The following is a 14343-nucleotide window of genomic DNA, read 5'->3' as shown; positions in this document are numbered from 1 at the left end:
AGTAGTTTGCGCATAATGCATAAAGGATGATTTGTATGACTTCTGACCTCATTTTTATCACCTCACTAAACAACAAGTAGCTAACGAATTGTTTGATGAAATGCCTTTAGATTAAGATTCTGGATATATCAACCACTTAATGCAATCGCATTGTCCAATAAAAGAAGAGTTCAATCTACAATCGTACCGTGAATGAAGGCCTGAAGGGAGCAAAAGCAAAAGTAAAGCAAACTATTCCGTATACATCTACAAAAACGACACCCTTTTCATCAAAATGTAACCTTATTCCTTTAGTTATAGGGTTTCAAATTTTCAAAAACATGAAAAATGTACCCTTTATGAAAGTGTCTGTGAATTTAAGTTGGTTAATATTTATTTATAAAGAAATATGACATAATTTTCAAAAAATGAATTTTATTTAAATTTTGAACTTATTTTTTCTAAAATAAGGTGAACATTACATATTCTAAGTCAACTAAACTAAAAACACGACGTCCAACTTCGATTTAAACCTCTCTAAATTAACCGAAGATGACGAACCATACAATCCCATACGGATTATTAGATGAATCTCCAAACGGTAAACACGGTTCACCATGTTTATGGGTAAGTTGTCCAACAACTGTCATTGTTCACTGTCACGGCCGATAAGTACGTTGTTGATGACAACGCCATTTTTGGTGTTGTAGTAGTAATTACTGAGGTGGTTTTTGCCATTTAATAAAAAATTCCGATTCTAAAGGGTTTTTTTGCAATCAATACCTAGTCAATACCTAGTATTTAAAAAAGAAGACTATGGATTATTAGATGACATGTGTTATCCCATCTTTTATCAATTAATTTGTTTTTTTTTTTCAATTTTTCCTTTTGTTATTTGTTTCATAAATTATTTTACAGCTTTAACACCTCACTTCATCTTCCTCAATCAAAGTCAATTCACCATTTAATTCATATAATTTCTTCCACCCCATCTTCCTCCTTAACATGATATTAATCCACCATCTAATTTGTATATTTTTTTTAACTTTCAACCCACTAAAATCACAATCCCTCAACAAAATTATCACTTTTAAAAACCGCTTAACAACTATTATATAATTACCCGTTCATTGAACGAGGTCGGATTCTAGTTGTATACTAAAACACACACCAGAAATGACACGTGTCATCTCCTGATGAGGCTTTAGGATTTTTTTTGTTTTTTAATTTAAAAAATGTTTATTAATAAAACTTACAAAAATGGAGAAAATATTTTGCCATAGCTATCAATTCTTATTGTAGAAAGTTAATTGTAGTACATATATTTCATATGCATTATACAAATTATTATTTGAAAAAAAAGTACTCCGTATTGATTAACTTAAAAAAGAAATAATTTTCAAAACTTTTTAGCAACATTTTAAACTTCTTTATATTATATTAATTTAATATTAGACTTTAAATCCTTTTGTCTTGTGAAAAAATGAATGTGTCGTATCTTCAAAAAAAAATACGTAATGAAATTAATAATTTAAGTAAAGAAATAAGCTGGAATAAAGGTGAAAAATGGGGAAAGAAAAAGTTGCGAAAAAAATAAATATGAGAAACTTTTTATAAAGAACTGATAGAATTTTTTTTGGCAAATTGTTATCTTATATTGAAAATAAATATGAGTACACTTATTTCAAGGAATAGAAGTTTAGATAAATTTAGTTAACTTAAGTCTTTGTTTTATTCGACTTATTTTGTATGAACTTATATTATCAACTTATTTTATCTGAAATAAACTTATTTTGACTGAAATAAACTTATTTGTGTGAACTAATTTTTTTTAATTATTTATGTAGGGAAAATTAAATCAACTAGTGTTGATGAACTCATTTACGAAATATATCTTATTTTATTAATTTTTCTGTAAATGATTATTAAATTATCAAAAGTATTACATAAAAATATTTACGGAGTAGTAATAATCGTGCATTGCACGAGTACTAAACTAGTATTTTACTAATTTATACTATAAAGGATAAAGTCGGTAATTAACTTGACAATCAAGTTTCCTAATTCCCATAGAAGTAAGAAGTAGGTAACTTGATAATCAAGTTCCCTACTAATATGAGCTACTCTTCATAGCATGTTCCGATTTCTGGTATTGAAAATCGAATACAACTAAACTAAAATTGAATAACAATAAATCATTTTCGAGATAAACTTATCAATTAATTAAAATTTGCACCATGATCAATTTATGTACACGGAGCACTTGATACACCCAAGGGTATCTGTACTTGACTCAATCGATAATTATTCCTCTTTTTTTAATACGGAGTACTACGACTAAATAATAAATAATCAACAACACTCAGTTGTAGCAGTTGATCGTCAGGCATGAACCAAGAGTCACTTATAACACCATCAATATCCAAATTATCCATAGGGATCATATCGTATAGAGGAGTAGTATCATCGTAACCCACTGACAACTTCATCGCTATCCAACGTTTGTTTCCTAGTTTCTATTATTTATTTATTTTTGAATTGGTTTGTTTCCCCGTTTTTGTGTGTTTTATTATTTGTTTAAGTGTTAGGTTTACACCGTATATGCATACTTTACTAATTCATAATATAGAGGATGAAGTCGCTAATTAACTTGACAATCAAGTTTCCTAAATCGTATAGAAGTAAGAAAATAGGTATCTTGATAATAAAGTTTCCCACTAATATAGTAATATGAGCTACTCTTCATAGTTGTTCCTGTTCTTGGTATTAAAAAGCGAATACAAATAAACTAAAATTGAATATAATAATAAATCATTACCGAGATAAACTTATCAAGTTACTTCGTAAATAAACTTGCACCATGATCAATTTATGTACATGGAGCACTTGGTTAGACGCACCAAGGGTATCTGTACTACTGACTCAATCGATAATTATTGCTCATTTTTTAATACGGAGTGCTATGACTAAATAATAAATAAATAATAATACCGAATAAATAATTAATAATTAATTATAAACAATTAGTAATTTTTAATTAATTACTAAATAATATAAATAATAATTAATAACTAAAGAATAATTAATAATTAATAATTAATAAATAATATGTAATTATTTACTAAATAATAATAAATGATAATTATTTAATAAATAATATATATATATATATATATATATATATATATATATATATATATATATATATATATATATATATATATATAAAGGAGGCATATTTGCTGAAATATTAGAGCGTCACCTAGGATTATTAATGGTTTCGGCCAATGAAAAATAAGATTTCTAATTTATTTTTGAGTTAAAGAAATCGATTGCCACGTAGATAATTAATTAAGTGTCGCGTGGATATTCTAATTAATTAATTACTAATATATACAACTTCATCAAAAATCAAACACTCTAAAAATTAAAAAATAAATCTAAAATAAAATTCATCAAAAATCAAACACTACTCTAAAATAAAATAATAAAATTCAATTTAAAATCAAACATTAATCCAATATTAGAGCGCCGCGTAGGAAACCTAATGGTTTCGGCCAATGAAAAATAATATTTCAAAATTAATTTTGAATTAAAAAAGTCGAGGGCCACGTAGATAAATAATTAAGTGTCACGTAGATATTTTTATTAATTAATTATTAATATTACGCATGCATATACAATTTCATCCAAAAACAAACATTCTCATAATTAAAAAAATAAATCTAAAATAAAATTCAATGCAAAATTAAAAACTATTCTAATCTAATATATAAAATTGGTATATAGGAACTCTATTTAAACGTAACAATTTAGTAGAATCCGTGCATCGCACAGACACAGGCTAATAATTAATAACTAAATAATGAATAAATAAATAATAATACGTAATTAATTACTACGGAGTATAAAATAATAATAAATGATAAATATAAATTACAGTAACTTATAGTAAATAATTAGTTACATACTCCGTACTCTGTATAATAATAATAATAATAATAATAATAATAATAATAATAATAATAATAATAATAATAATAATAATAATAATAATAATAAAATAATCATAATAAGTAATAAAAATAATAAATAATGTAATATAATAATACAAATAATAATAATAATTAATTAAATTGAATAAAACTGAACTTAACTGAACTGAACTGCAAAATAAGCCCTGAAACTGCAGTTAAGCTAAAAAGAACAGGGCCTAAGTGATTTTGAAATAATATTTTATCACTTAAAATAGATAACTTTTACATATACTGGGATACCTTTTAAGTATTTTGAGTTAACTTTTATTCCGATGCACAATATTTATCGTACACCACATTTAAATAAGAATTTGTGATAGAGGTGAATTAAAAAAAAAATCTTGTACGCACATGGTCTACAATAAAAAAATTTATACGCTAGGATAACTTTTAGTCTTTTACCCAAAATGTTTTGTAACTTTTACCTAATATTTTTGTAACTTTTAATATGTTTTGATTAACTTTTTATATTATGTACAAAATTGATAGATAAATATTTTAAAGGGTAATTAGACTTAGGAACGTAACGACAAAGCACGTTAAATCTAGTGAAATTAGGCTTGGGCATGAATGCCCGACCTGTCACATGGGCTTGGGTCGTGCATGGGCCTCCTTTTTATTGAAACTTTATGCACGGATCACTTCCATCTTTACCTTCATGGCATACGCAATAAGGTCTTTAGCAAGATTGACAACTCTCATGCTTTTAAGTCTCTTCTAGGTTCAACTCTTTCTCTCTTAACAAAAAAAATTAGAAAGAAATAAAACAATCAGGTTCAACTATTTCACCATTAACAAAGGAATTAAAAGAAAATAAAACAATCAAGCAAGAGATAACTTAATCCCAATAAAGCACGTAACTATTCCGTAATACGGAGTAGTTAATTGCATAAATGCACAAATAAGCTAAAGAGATGGAATTTCCTACATCCTAGAGGTTTACGTAGGATTCAATCTAATATATAAATAAAAGGGAGTTTTATGGAGAGCATTTAAAACGTCCACGTAGAATTTCCACGTCATCACATATAATTAACTAATATTAAAAATAAATAAATAATATTGGAGTATTTGTCCAAATTACTATTGCAGGCAATATTCCATTTACAAAATGATACGAGCTCTAATAATGTAGTATACTCGTTGCATTTTCCAAAAATAGTTGTCCCTAAATCTATGGCAACGGTCAAAAGTACGTAAATGGCGGTAATTGTCAATGACTGTTGCATTAGGTGTTTATGACCATTACAATACATGTAAAGCAACGGTTCTTGTAAAAATGTTTTAGCCGTTGTAATAGGGTTAAAGTGGCGTTGTAATAGAGCTGATGCAACGGTCTACCTTGCTTGTCAATGAACCGTTGCATTAGCTGTAGTAAACTGTTGTAATATATCTAAAGCAACGGCAGCAACTGCAACGGTTAGGGGACCGTTGTAATACGTCTAATGCAACGGTTATTTGGCCTATCGCAACGGTTATGCGGCGTTGCATATTCTCGTTTATGTTGTAGTGATACTTTGATTATTGGTAGTGTTTTTTTATATACGATAAAACATAGTCATGTGAGATCTTGTTAGATTCGTCTCAATGTGTATTTTCAAAATACCAACTTTTTATAATTTTTGCATAAAATGATTTTAAGATATAAATGATCAAAGTTGTACATTGACATGCGTGAAACTAACGAACGTTGCGAGTATTAAAAGCCGGAGAAATTATTATACAGCGTCCATAATCTTGTTGTTTGATAAACATGCTCTAAGTTAATCCTAATACATTTTGTCCAGGTTCCGACTTCCGAGCTTATCGTTAGACTTATCCAGACTTTTTTCATGGGAGAAAGGATAAAGTCATGGCCATGGGAGTGAAAAACGACATAGAATGAGAATTTTACCTCAATTTTCATTTTAACAAGTGTGTTGCTTGCTTGGCCAGTAGTTAAAATTATGGGCCATGTTTTATAGAGAAACCATCACTCATCTTTCTCTCGTTACAGATTTGTTTGGTGGCATCTGGCATCTCTACAGTGGTCCCTTGTTTTTACTTTCTTTTATCAAAATTTCACGATTCTCACTTTTTTTTTATGTGGGTTTTGTGTTCTTTGTAGTACCAAAATCAAGCTTTTTAAATGATTCTCTTCTAACCCAGATTTTTTTTTTGGTTTTGCTCTTCATTTCAAGCTCTTCTTTACATGGTATGTCCAATTCCTTTCAAGTGTATTAAGTTTTATTTGAATTGAATTTTAATTAGGCTTATTTGTAGTTCTTATTTGAAGGGATTTCATTACCAGCTATTATGGCTAAAATTCTGATTTTTCTTGAATTTACGTGGGTGAGCTATTTGCCTAATTTACTGAATTTCCCCTGAAATAAGTACTTGGGATGTAGAAACGAAGATTGGATGAGATCATGAGAAGAATGAATAGTATGAGTTTTTCTTTGATATTTGAAGGCTAAATTGAAATGGGTTTTACTCAATTTTGAATATTTTGCTCATTTGGTAATTGTAGGATTAGTTGAAATGAGTTTTACTTACCTTTTTCTTTTCTTGTTCATTTGATAATTGAAAGATCAATTGAAATGGGTTTAACTCAATTTTTAATTTTTTGTTCATTTGACAATCATGGGATTTGTTGAATTGAATTGGGTTAATAATCCAAACTTTCACACATCTTCTAAAAATAATCCCAACTTTGGATTATTTTGGAATAATCCAAACTTAAAGGGGCTACCTTCTCAAAATAATCCGAAGTCTTTTTTTCTTGCCATTACTAATCCATTTTGGGTCTATTGTACATAGTTAAATTTATAGTTTGGATTATTTTGAGAAGGTAGCCCCTAAAGTTTGGATTATTCTAAAATAAACCAAAGTTGGGATTATTTTGAGAAAATGAGTGAAAGGTGGGATTATTTATGTCAATTTTTCCTTACACAAATTTAAAACTTCATTCATTTGATCATTGAAGGTTAATTTTGAAATGGGGTTTACTCAAATATGAAGTTGTTGTTTATTTGGAAGAATAATTGTGGGGGGTGGGGGGGTGTTGCTCCTTGATTATCATTTTTTAGTTGATTATGGGAATTTTGGTAGTAAAGAACTAATAAAGTATTAATACTCTAGTCGTGTAGGTTTGAATAAGGAAGCTGGTTTTATTAGCTAGTAGAAGAGAGAAGAATTGGTGTGAAAGATGTCTTCAAGGTCAACTCAAAAGACAAGTAAGATGTCTTCAAGGTCAACTCAAAGGACAAGTTCTAGGGGTAGTTCGGCTCGTTCAAGACATGATGCCCTGGTAATGGCTCAGACCCCCATTGATGCCAAGCTTGCCTTGGATTTTGAAGAGTCGAAGCGCCTGTTTGATTATTCATCCTCAGTTGATGTCAATCTGTCAACCTCTACTAGCAATATTTCTCCTTCAACAGTATCCTCCTATCTTCAAAAGATCCAAAGAGGGAGCCTCGTTCAGTCTTTCGGGTGTCTGATTGCCATTGACGAGCAGGACTTTCGTGTCCTTGCGTATAGTGAAAATGCCCCTGATATGTTAGAGTTGACTTCAAATTCTGTCCCTAGCATCAAACAGCACGAGGCTCTAAGTTTTGGAACCGATGTAAGAACACTTTTTAAAGAATCAAGTGCTTCTGCACTGCAAAAAGCTGTACATCTTCCTGAGGTTAATCTTCTCAATCCCTTGCTTGTTCATTGTAGCAACTCGGGCAAACCTTTTTTTGCCATTCTACATAGAATTGATGTGGGGTTGGTAATCGATTTGGAGCCAGTAAATGTTGATGATACAGACATAACCACTGCAGGAGCTTTAAAGTCTTATAAGCTTGCAGCTAACGGGATTTCTAGATTGCAAACATTACCCAGCCATAACATTCACCTTTTGTGTGATGTTTTAGTTAATGAAGTGAAGGAGTTAACGGGCTATGATCGGGTTATGGTGTATAAATTTCACGATGATGAGCATGGGGAAGTGATTGCTGAGTATTGTAGGCCTGAATCGGAACCTTATCTTGGTTTGCATTATCCAGCAACTGATATACCACAAGCTTCAAGATTTTTGTTCTTGAGAAATAAGGTGAGGATGATATGTGATTGTCTTGCTTCTCCTGTAAAGGTGATTCAAGATGAAAAACTGACTCAACCACTGAGTCTTGGTGGATCAACCTTAAGAGCTCCACATGGTTGTCATGCACAGTATATGGCAAATATGGGTACTTCTGCATCTCTTGTAATGGCCGTGACAATTAATGAGGAAGATGATGAGGTTAATGATGGAAGGAGAGGAAGGAAATTATGGGGCTTGGTTGTGTGTCATCACACAAAACCCAGATTTGTTTCATTTCCTCGAAGATCTGCATGTGAGCTTTTAGTTCAGGTATTTGGCATACAGATAAACAGGGAAGTTGGTTTGGCTGCTCAAATGAGAGAAAAACACATTTTGAGGATTCAAACTGTGCTTTGTGACATGCTCATGAGAGACTCCCCTATAGCCATTGTTTCCCAATCACCTAATGTAATGGACCTGATTAAGTGCGATGGTGCTGCGCTCATTTTTAATAGCAAAGTATGGCTACTTGGTAATACTCCAACAGAGGAACAGCTTAAAGATTTATCACAGTGGCTTGTTGATCACCATGGCTCCACTAAAGGATTCAGTACTGACAGCCTTAAAGAAGCTGGTTATCCTAGTGCTTCACAACTTGGGGATGCAGTCTGTGGGATGGTTGCAGTTAGAATAACTTCAAAAGATATCCTGTTTTGGTTTAGGTCTCATACAGCAAAGGAAGTAAAATGGGGTGGTGCAAAACATGACCCTGTTGACACTGATGATAGAAGAAAGATGCATCCAAGATCATCATTTAATGCTTTCTTAGAGGTGGTCAAGTGGAGAAGTCTACCTTGGGAAGACATGGAAATGGATGCTATCCATTCATTACAGCTCATATTAAGAGGATTATTGAAGGATAGTGCTACAAATGATTCAAAAACCATAACAAACAATTCAAAAATGATTGTGAATGTGCCCGGAGTTGATAACTCACTAGTGAATCAACTCCAAACTGTCACTGGTGAAATAATTCGTCTCATTGAAACAGCTGCTGTCCCTATTTTCTCTGTGGACGTGTTTGGTGTCATTAATGGATGGAATGTCAAAATGACTGAGATAACTGGTTTACTTATAGAGAAAGCAGTTGGGTTACCTTTGATTGATGTTGTGGCTGATGAAACAGTTGGAAAAATTAAAAACCTGCTCTCCTTGGCTGTACAAGGTAGTCAGTTAAGGACTATGATATTTTTATTTCAAGCTATTTTACCACGCCATAGTAGTACACATTTTTTTAACTATTATGTTTAGGTGGATGTCTGTTCATTTATTCATCATAACACTGATGTTGTTTGGTAACTCATAAATTTCCATGGTGTCTGAACGTGCTAGTTCAATTTTATGTCTGCAATTTTCAAACGTTCTAATGTTAGTTGCAAAAAATAAAAAAAAATAAAAAAAATTTGTAACTCTGTTTATGATTTTGTCATTGTGTTGATTTAATAGAAGTAAAATGGAATTTACATTGTACTTTCAGAAAATGGCAGGCATGTGATAATTCCTGAGAAGTGATCATAATGTATATGTGTGCTGCAATAAAGACTATGCATAGGCATTCTTGTTCCTGTTCAGCCATTAATTTTGCGCTATATTTCTTGCTATTATTTTTCTCTGTTGAACTCTCATTTCATGGAAATTTGAATTGGCAGGCATAGAAGAGAAAGATGTCGAAGTAAGATTAAGAACGTTTGGTTCCCTGGGAAAAAATGAAAAGGGTAATCCTGTTATATTAGTAAATGCATGTTGTAGTCGGGATACAAATGAAAATGTGACAGGAATTTGCTTTATCGGGCAAGATGTTACTTTACAGAAAAGCATCATGGACAAATATACTCAACTGCAGGGTGATTATACTGGAATTGTGAGGAACCATAATCATCTTATTCCCCCAATATTTATGATGGATGAGCAAGGTTTGTGCTTGGAGTGGAATGGTGCAATGGAGAAACTATCTGGTTTTGGAAAAGAGGAAGTCATAGGTAGGATGCTTCTTGGAGAGGTTTTCACTACTGAAAGTAACGGTTGTCAGGTCAAAGATCACGACACCTTAATCAAACTCAGGATACTTCTAAATCAAATAATTGGGGGTCAGGATGCAGATAAAGTGTGTTTTATGTTCTCAGATCGGCATGGTAAATGTATTGATACATTGCTCTCTGCAAGTCCACGGGCTGATCCTGATGGAAAGGTCACTGGAGTTTTGTGTTTTCTCCATTTACCTAGTCCAGAACTTCAATATACCATGCATTTGCAGAGCATTTCGAAAAAAGCGGCTGAGAATACCCTACATAAGTTGGAGTATTTTCGTGAACAGATCAAAAGTCCAATACAAGGGATGCTATTTACTCGCAATTTAGTGGAGTCATTTGAGCTGAATGGAGGGCAAAAGCAATTGATGGTAACGAGAGCATTGTGTGAAGATCAGTTAATGAAGATAACTGAGGACACTGATATCCCAAGTATTGAGGAAGGGTAGGATATTCATTTAAGTATTTGGAGTTCTTTATTTTTCCATTTCTTACTTTGCTTGCTCCCTTTATTTGATGATTCAAGTTAGTTGTCAGAGAAATCACTTCTTTCATAACTTAAGAAGTTAACCTTTTTTGGTTTTTCTATCAATAATTTATATTAGGGGATAAGATTTCTGAAACTAGCATGGTTTTGACTGTTGGTTGCAGTTACATGGAAACCAAAACTGCTAAATTCAATCTTGCGGAAGTTCTTGAGGCTGTAATGAGTCAGGTAACACCCTTTAGCCAGGAAAGCCAAGTGCAGCTCATGCGCAATTCACCTGCTGGTTTGTCCTCTATGTATCTGGATGGAGACAATTTGAGGCTACAACAAGTCCTTTCAGACTTTTTGGCAGTTGCTATCCGTTTTACCCCTGCATGTAGTGAATCCTCTGTTATGTTCATGGTGAATCCTAGAAGGGAATCTCTAGGGAAAACAATGCAGCTTCTTCGTGTTGAATTTAGGTAATAATCAGGCATTTATGACATTCCTAAGATTTTAAAATATGGTTATGCATTCCTCAATTAGTAGCCTCATGGTGAATATCTATGAGTCTTTTTTCTTGCAGGATTATACATCCATCCCCAGGGATCCCAGAAGATCTTATTAAAGAGATGTTCCACCGTAGCACAGGCATGTCAAGAGAAGGACTGGGCTTGTACATTAGCCACAAGCTTGTGAGAATCATGAATGGCACTCTACAATATCTTAGGGGAGAAGATCACTCATCTTTCGTCATTCACCTAGAATTTCCACTCGTCCAAGATATTGGCCACAAGTGAAGTTACTTTACAGCAAGACAACCATCAAAACGGGGAAGCTATCTCAACCCAGTTCCGAAGAGGGCAATTCAAGAACTGAACTTCGTAGCCTTGCACCAATAAGATTAGGTGAGGCTTCTGATGATTTAGTGGGATGTCTGCTGTTTTAAATTATTCTGCAAGACATTGCCTACGATTCAACTTGCAGGGGAATTGGCTTTCCATGATCCATTTTGCAGTTCAAGCCTTACTTTACATTGCGAAAGTTTCACTTCTAACTAGGTACAGTTGTCTCTGTTGTTTTTTCTAATTCCTATATTCCACAATTCTGACTTTAAAGTGATTACTTATGATCTTGTTCAGTATATAAACTTGTCGAGTTTTTTGTTGGGATTGATATTATTGTATCTGATGTAGCTGAGTAGCTGACCCTATAATAATAATATGGAAGCTTAACTGAAAGATCCTGCATGTCCATTATAGATGTGTAGGAGAAAATTTTATGGGATTTCTAAGCATGAGGTTGGAATTTTCATTCTCATGTTTTTAAATCTTATGACCAGGGCGGTGTGCTATAAACTCTGTGGTCTTTTACCAAGTCTCAACTGCTGGCGCCGACACCTTTGGACTAGTAGAGGATAGGCTACAGTGTTCTACTTTTAACTCTAAGAAAAAAGTAAGATTGGATTTCTAAGAGGCACATTCCCCTTGCTTCTTTTTTTCCCTACTTGTAAGTTTCTGTGCTCTTTCCCAGTTTCTAATTAACAAGAACGTGGTGATTTAGGAAATAAAATATATATGATTACACTGATGCCTTTTCACCTCCAACGAATTTGCATGGTAAGGAAGTTTATTGCATGGATTTAGAATAAAAGGCATCAATTCTGGAGAGGGAGCTAACGCAGCAGGTTTTGACAGAACTTTGGTTCTTTTGACCTTAATCTGGTTCCTGGTTTCTTTTTATTCTTTTTTCTGGGACTCATATATTGTAAGTGGAGCTTAAGCCCTGTTAATTACGCTTTAGATCTTTTACATGCTCAGCTAGGAGGGCCTGTCATTTTGTTTATTCAGTTTACTGGATTCTTCCCTTGGTCTCTTTCAAGTATGCTGATGGTCATGTTCTTGGAGTATTCTTTCAAGTATTCTTTAATGGTTTGGAGTGAAGTTATCACTGATGTTCACTTTCTCGTATACTCGTACAAAGTGCAATTCTCTGTCTCAAAATAAGTAAGCATATTGGCATATAAATCTGGATTTAGGTAATATCTCTGAATACATGAAGCAATCCCCAATATGGATGTACATGTAGGTGTTTCGTAGCTTTGTAAGGAAACTTAGCCCTGGTAAATGTCTCGTACCTAAATCAAACCCCAGAGTACTATGATAATGTGCCAACCATCAAAGAGATGATAATCTTGTCATCCTATGGAATACCCGTGATGCAAAGATGATGTTTCTCAGTCGCATAACATTTGGGTATCTTGTTAACCTTTGTTCGCATTATTTTTCCTTTTTTTTGTTTTTGTTTTTTGTGAGTTGAGTATTAGGGTGTATCAGTCACCTGGCAACTGGATGTATTATATGTTTGTCACTTGTCAGTGGTTTATTTCCAGGGTTGGCGTTTAAGGGAGTTGGCAGTAGAGTGTTAAGGCTAGGAACGACCTCAAATGTGGAGATTGATGATACTTCTACAACCATCTTGTTTTATTTGAGAGATTGGTTTTCTGGGCTGAAGGATGGTTTCTGTTTTGGTTTTGTGCACATGCTTTTTCAAACAGAGTAAATATGAACTGAAGGGTACATTTTGTACATATACTGAACAACTTGAGACGCTTATAAAAGTGTGGCATTAATGGCTTTAGCAAGTTTTTAGTTTTATTCTGGATTTCTGTTGTTGACTAAAGTTGTTTTTCCGACTTGCAATAATACGTTCCCAGGCCCTGCCTAAGTGCATAGGTCGGGGAAGTATTAAATTTGTGTTGTTCTCTAGCTAGCCATCAAGCACTCCACCCATTCAACATTAAAGATGGATGCGGCTCGAGCCCCGACACGAGCATGAATCAGAAGTATAACCAATTCACAAAATTTTAAATTTATAAATAAAAGGAAAATCACAAAATTCCCAAATGAATGTACAAATTTATGAATTAATTCCCAAATGAATGTACAAATGTACAAATAAACCTAAAAAATGGTGGTTCAAAATTTTTAAAGCAATTTTTTATTATTTTGCAAAAACAGGGGTTCCGCCCTGAATCGGTGGCTCTGAACATGGTTATGCCGCCCACAAATAGTGGATGTGACCGTTGTTCAGCTGCCCAAGATCTGCGGCTGGACCATGGTCGCCACCGCTTTTTCTAGGCGGTATAACCATGGTTAGTGCCGCCAATTCTGGACGGCACCCCTATTTTTGCATAATAATAAAACAGCGGCGCGACCACTCTTGCGTCCTCTTCTCCTCCTCCTCCTCTGCTACTCCTCATTCATTCCCAAGTAGTGGCCAAGGCATTTTTGAATGCTATAAAAGGATGCATCCTCATTCATTCTAAAGTGTCTGACTTCACGTACACATAGTCTGGTTCACGTGGAAGGTAATTAAAGAAATATATTTGTTTCACGTTTATGAGTCAGTTCCTATGTTCCAAGTTCTTGTCAGTTCCTACACTACAAGTTCTAGTTCCTTTACAGTTCTTTTAAGTGTTGCATATTAGAGGGGTACTATTATTTAAGCGTTTGTTTTAAGAGTTGGGAAATGGTTTGAGTGAACTCTTGTAATGGGGAATTGGTCAAGGATTTGAGTGAATCCTTGTACCAAGTGAGGAGCAGGAACTTGAGTGAGTTCCTGGTGTGTAGGGGTAGGAACTTGAGTGAGTTCCTATTGTAATTGGGTAGACTTTGAGTGAAGTCTATAAGATAAAAACAGGGAGGCTCCGAGTGAAGCCAAAGA

The 14343-nt window shown here is 33.3% G+C and overlaps 1 protein-coding gene across 8 annotated transcripts; it reads left to right on the top strand.

Moving 5' to 3' along the window:
• The first annotated feature begins 5826 nt into the window (after positions 1 to 5826).
• On the top strand, positions 5827 to 13281 carry LOC110794084 (phytochrome C). 8 transcript variants are annotated; one of them, XM_021999030.2, is made up of 7 exons: positions 5827 to 6210; positions 7137 to 9289; positions 9774 to 10596; positions 10803 to 11099; positions 11204 to 11678; positions 11960 to 12872; positions 13010 to 13281. In XM_021999030.2, exons 2-5 carry the CDS (start codon positions 7204 to 7206, stop codon positions 11415 to 11417), a joined length of 3420 nt encoding a protein of 1139 aa, XP_021854722.1. In that variant the 5' UTR covers positions 5827 to 6210; positions 7137 to 7203; the 3' UTR covers positions 11418 to 11678; positions 11960 to 12872; positions 13010 to 13281. The 8 variants fall into 8 exon arrangements, with proteins under 8 accessions (XP_021854722.1, XP_021854730.1, XP_056693351.1 ...); XM_021999038.2 differs by having other exon boundaries at positions 5841 to 6210; positions 11960 to 12072; XM_056837373.1 differs by having other exon boundaries at positions 5841 to 6210; positions 11960 to 12072; positions 12242 to 13281.
• Positions 13282 to 14343: the final 1062 nt, after the last annotated feature.

The sequence above is a fragment of the Spinacia oleracea genome, chromosome 2, assembly GCF_020520425.1.
Source record: "Spinacia oleracea cultivar Varoflay chromosome 2, BTI_SOV_V1, whole genome shotgun sequence".
Taxonomy (NCBI): Eukaryota; Viridiplantae; Streptophyta; class Magnoliopsida; order Caryophyllales; family Amaranthaceae; genus Spinacia; species Spinacia oleracea.
The sequence above is the reverse complement of the archived record's forward strand: the minus strand, read 5'-3'. Positions and strand labels throughout refer to the sequence as shown.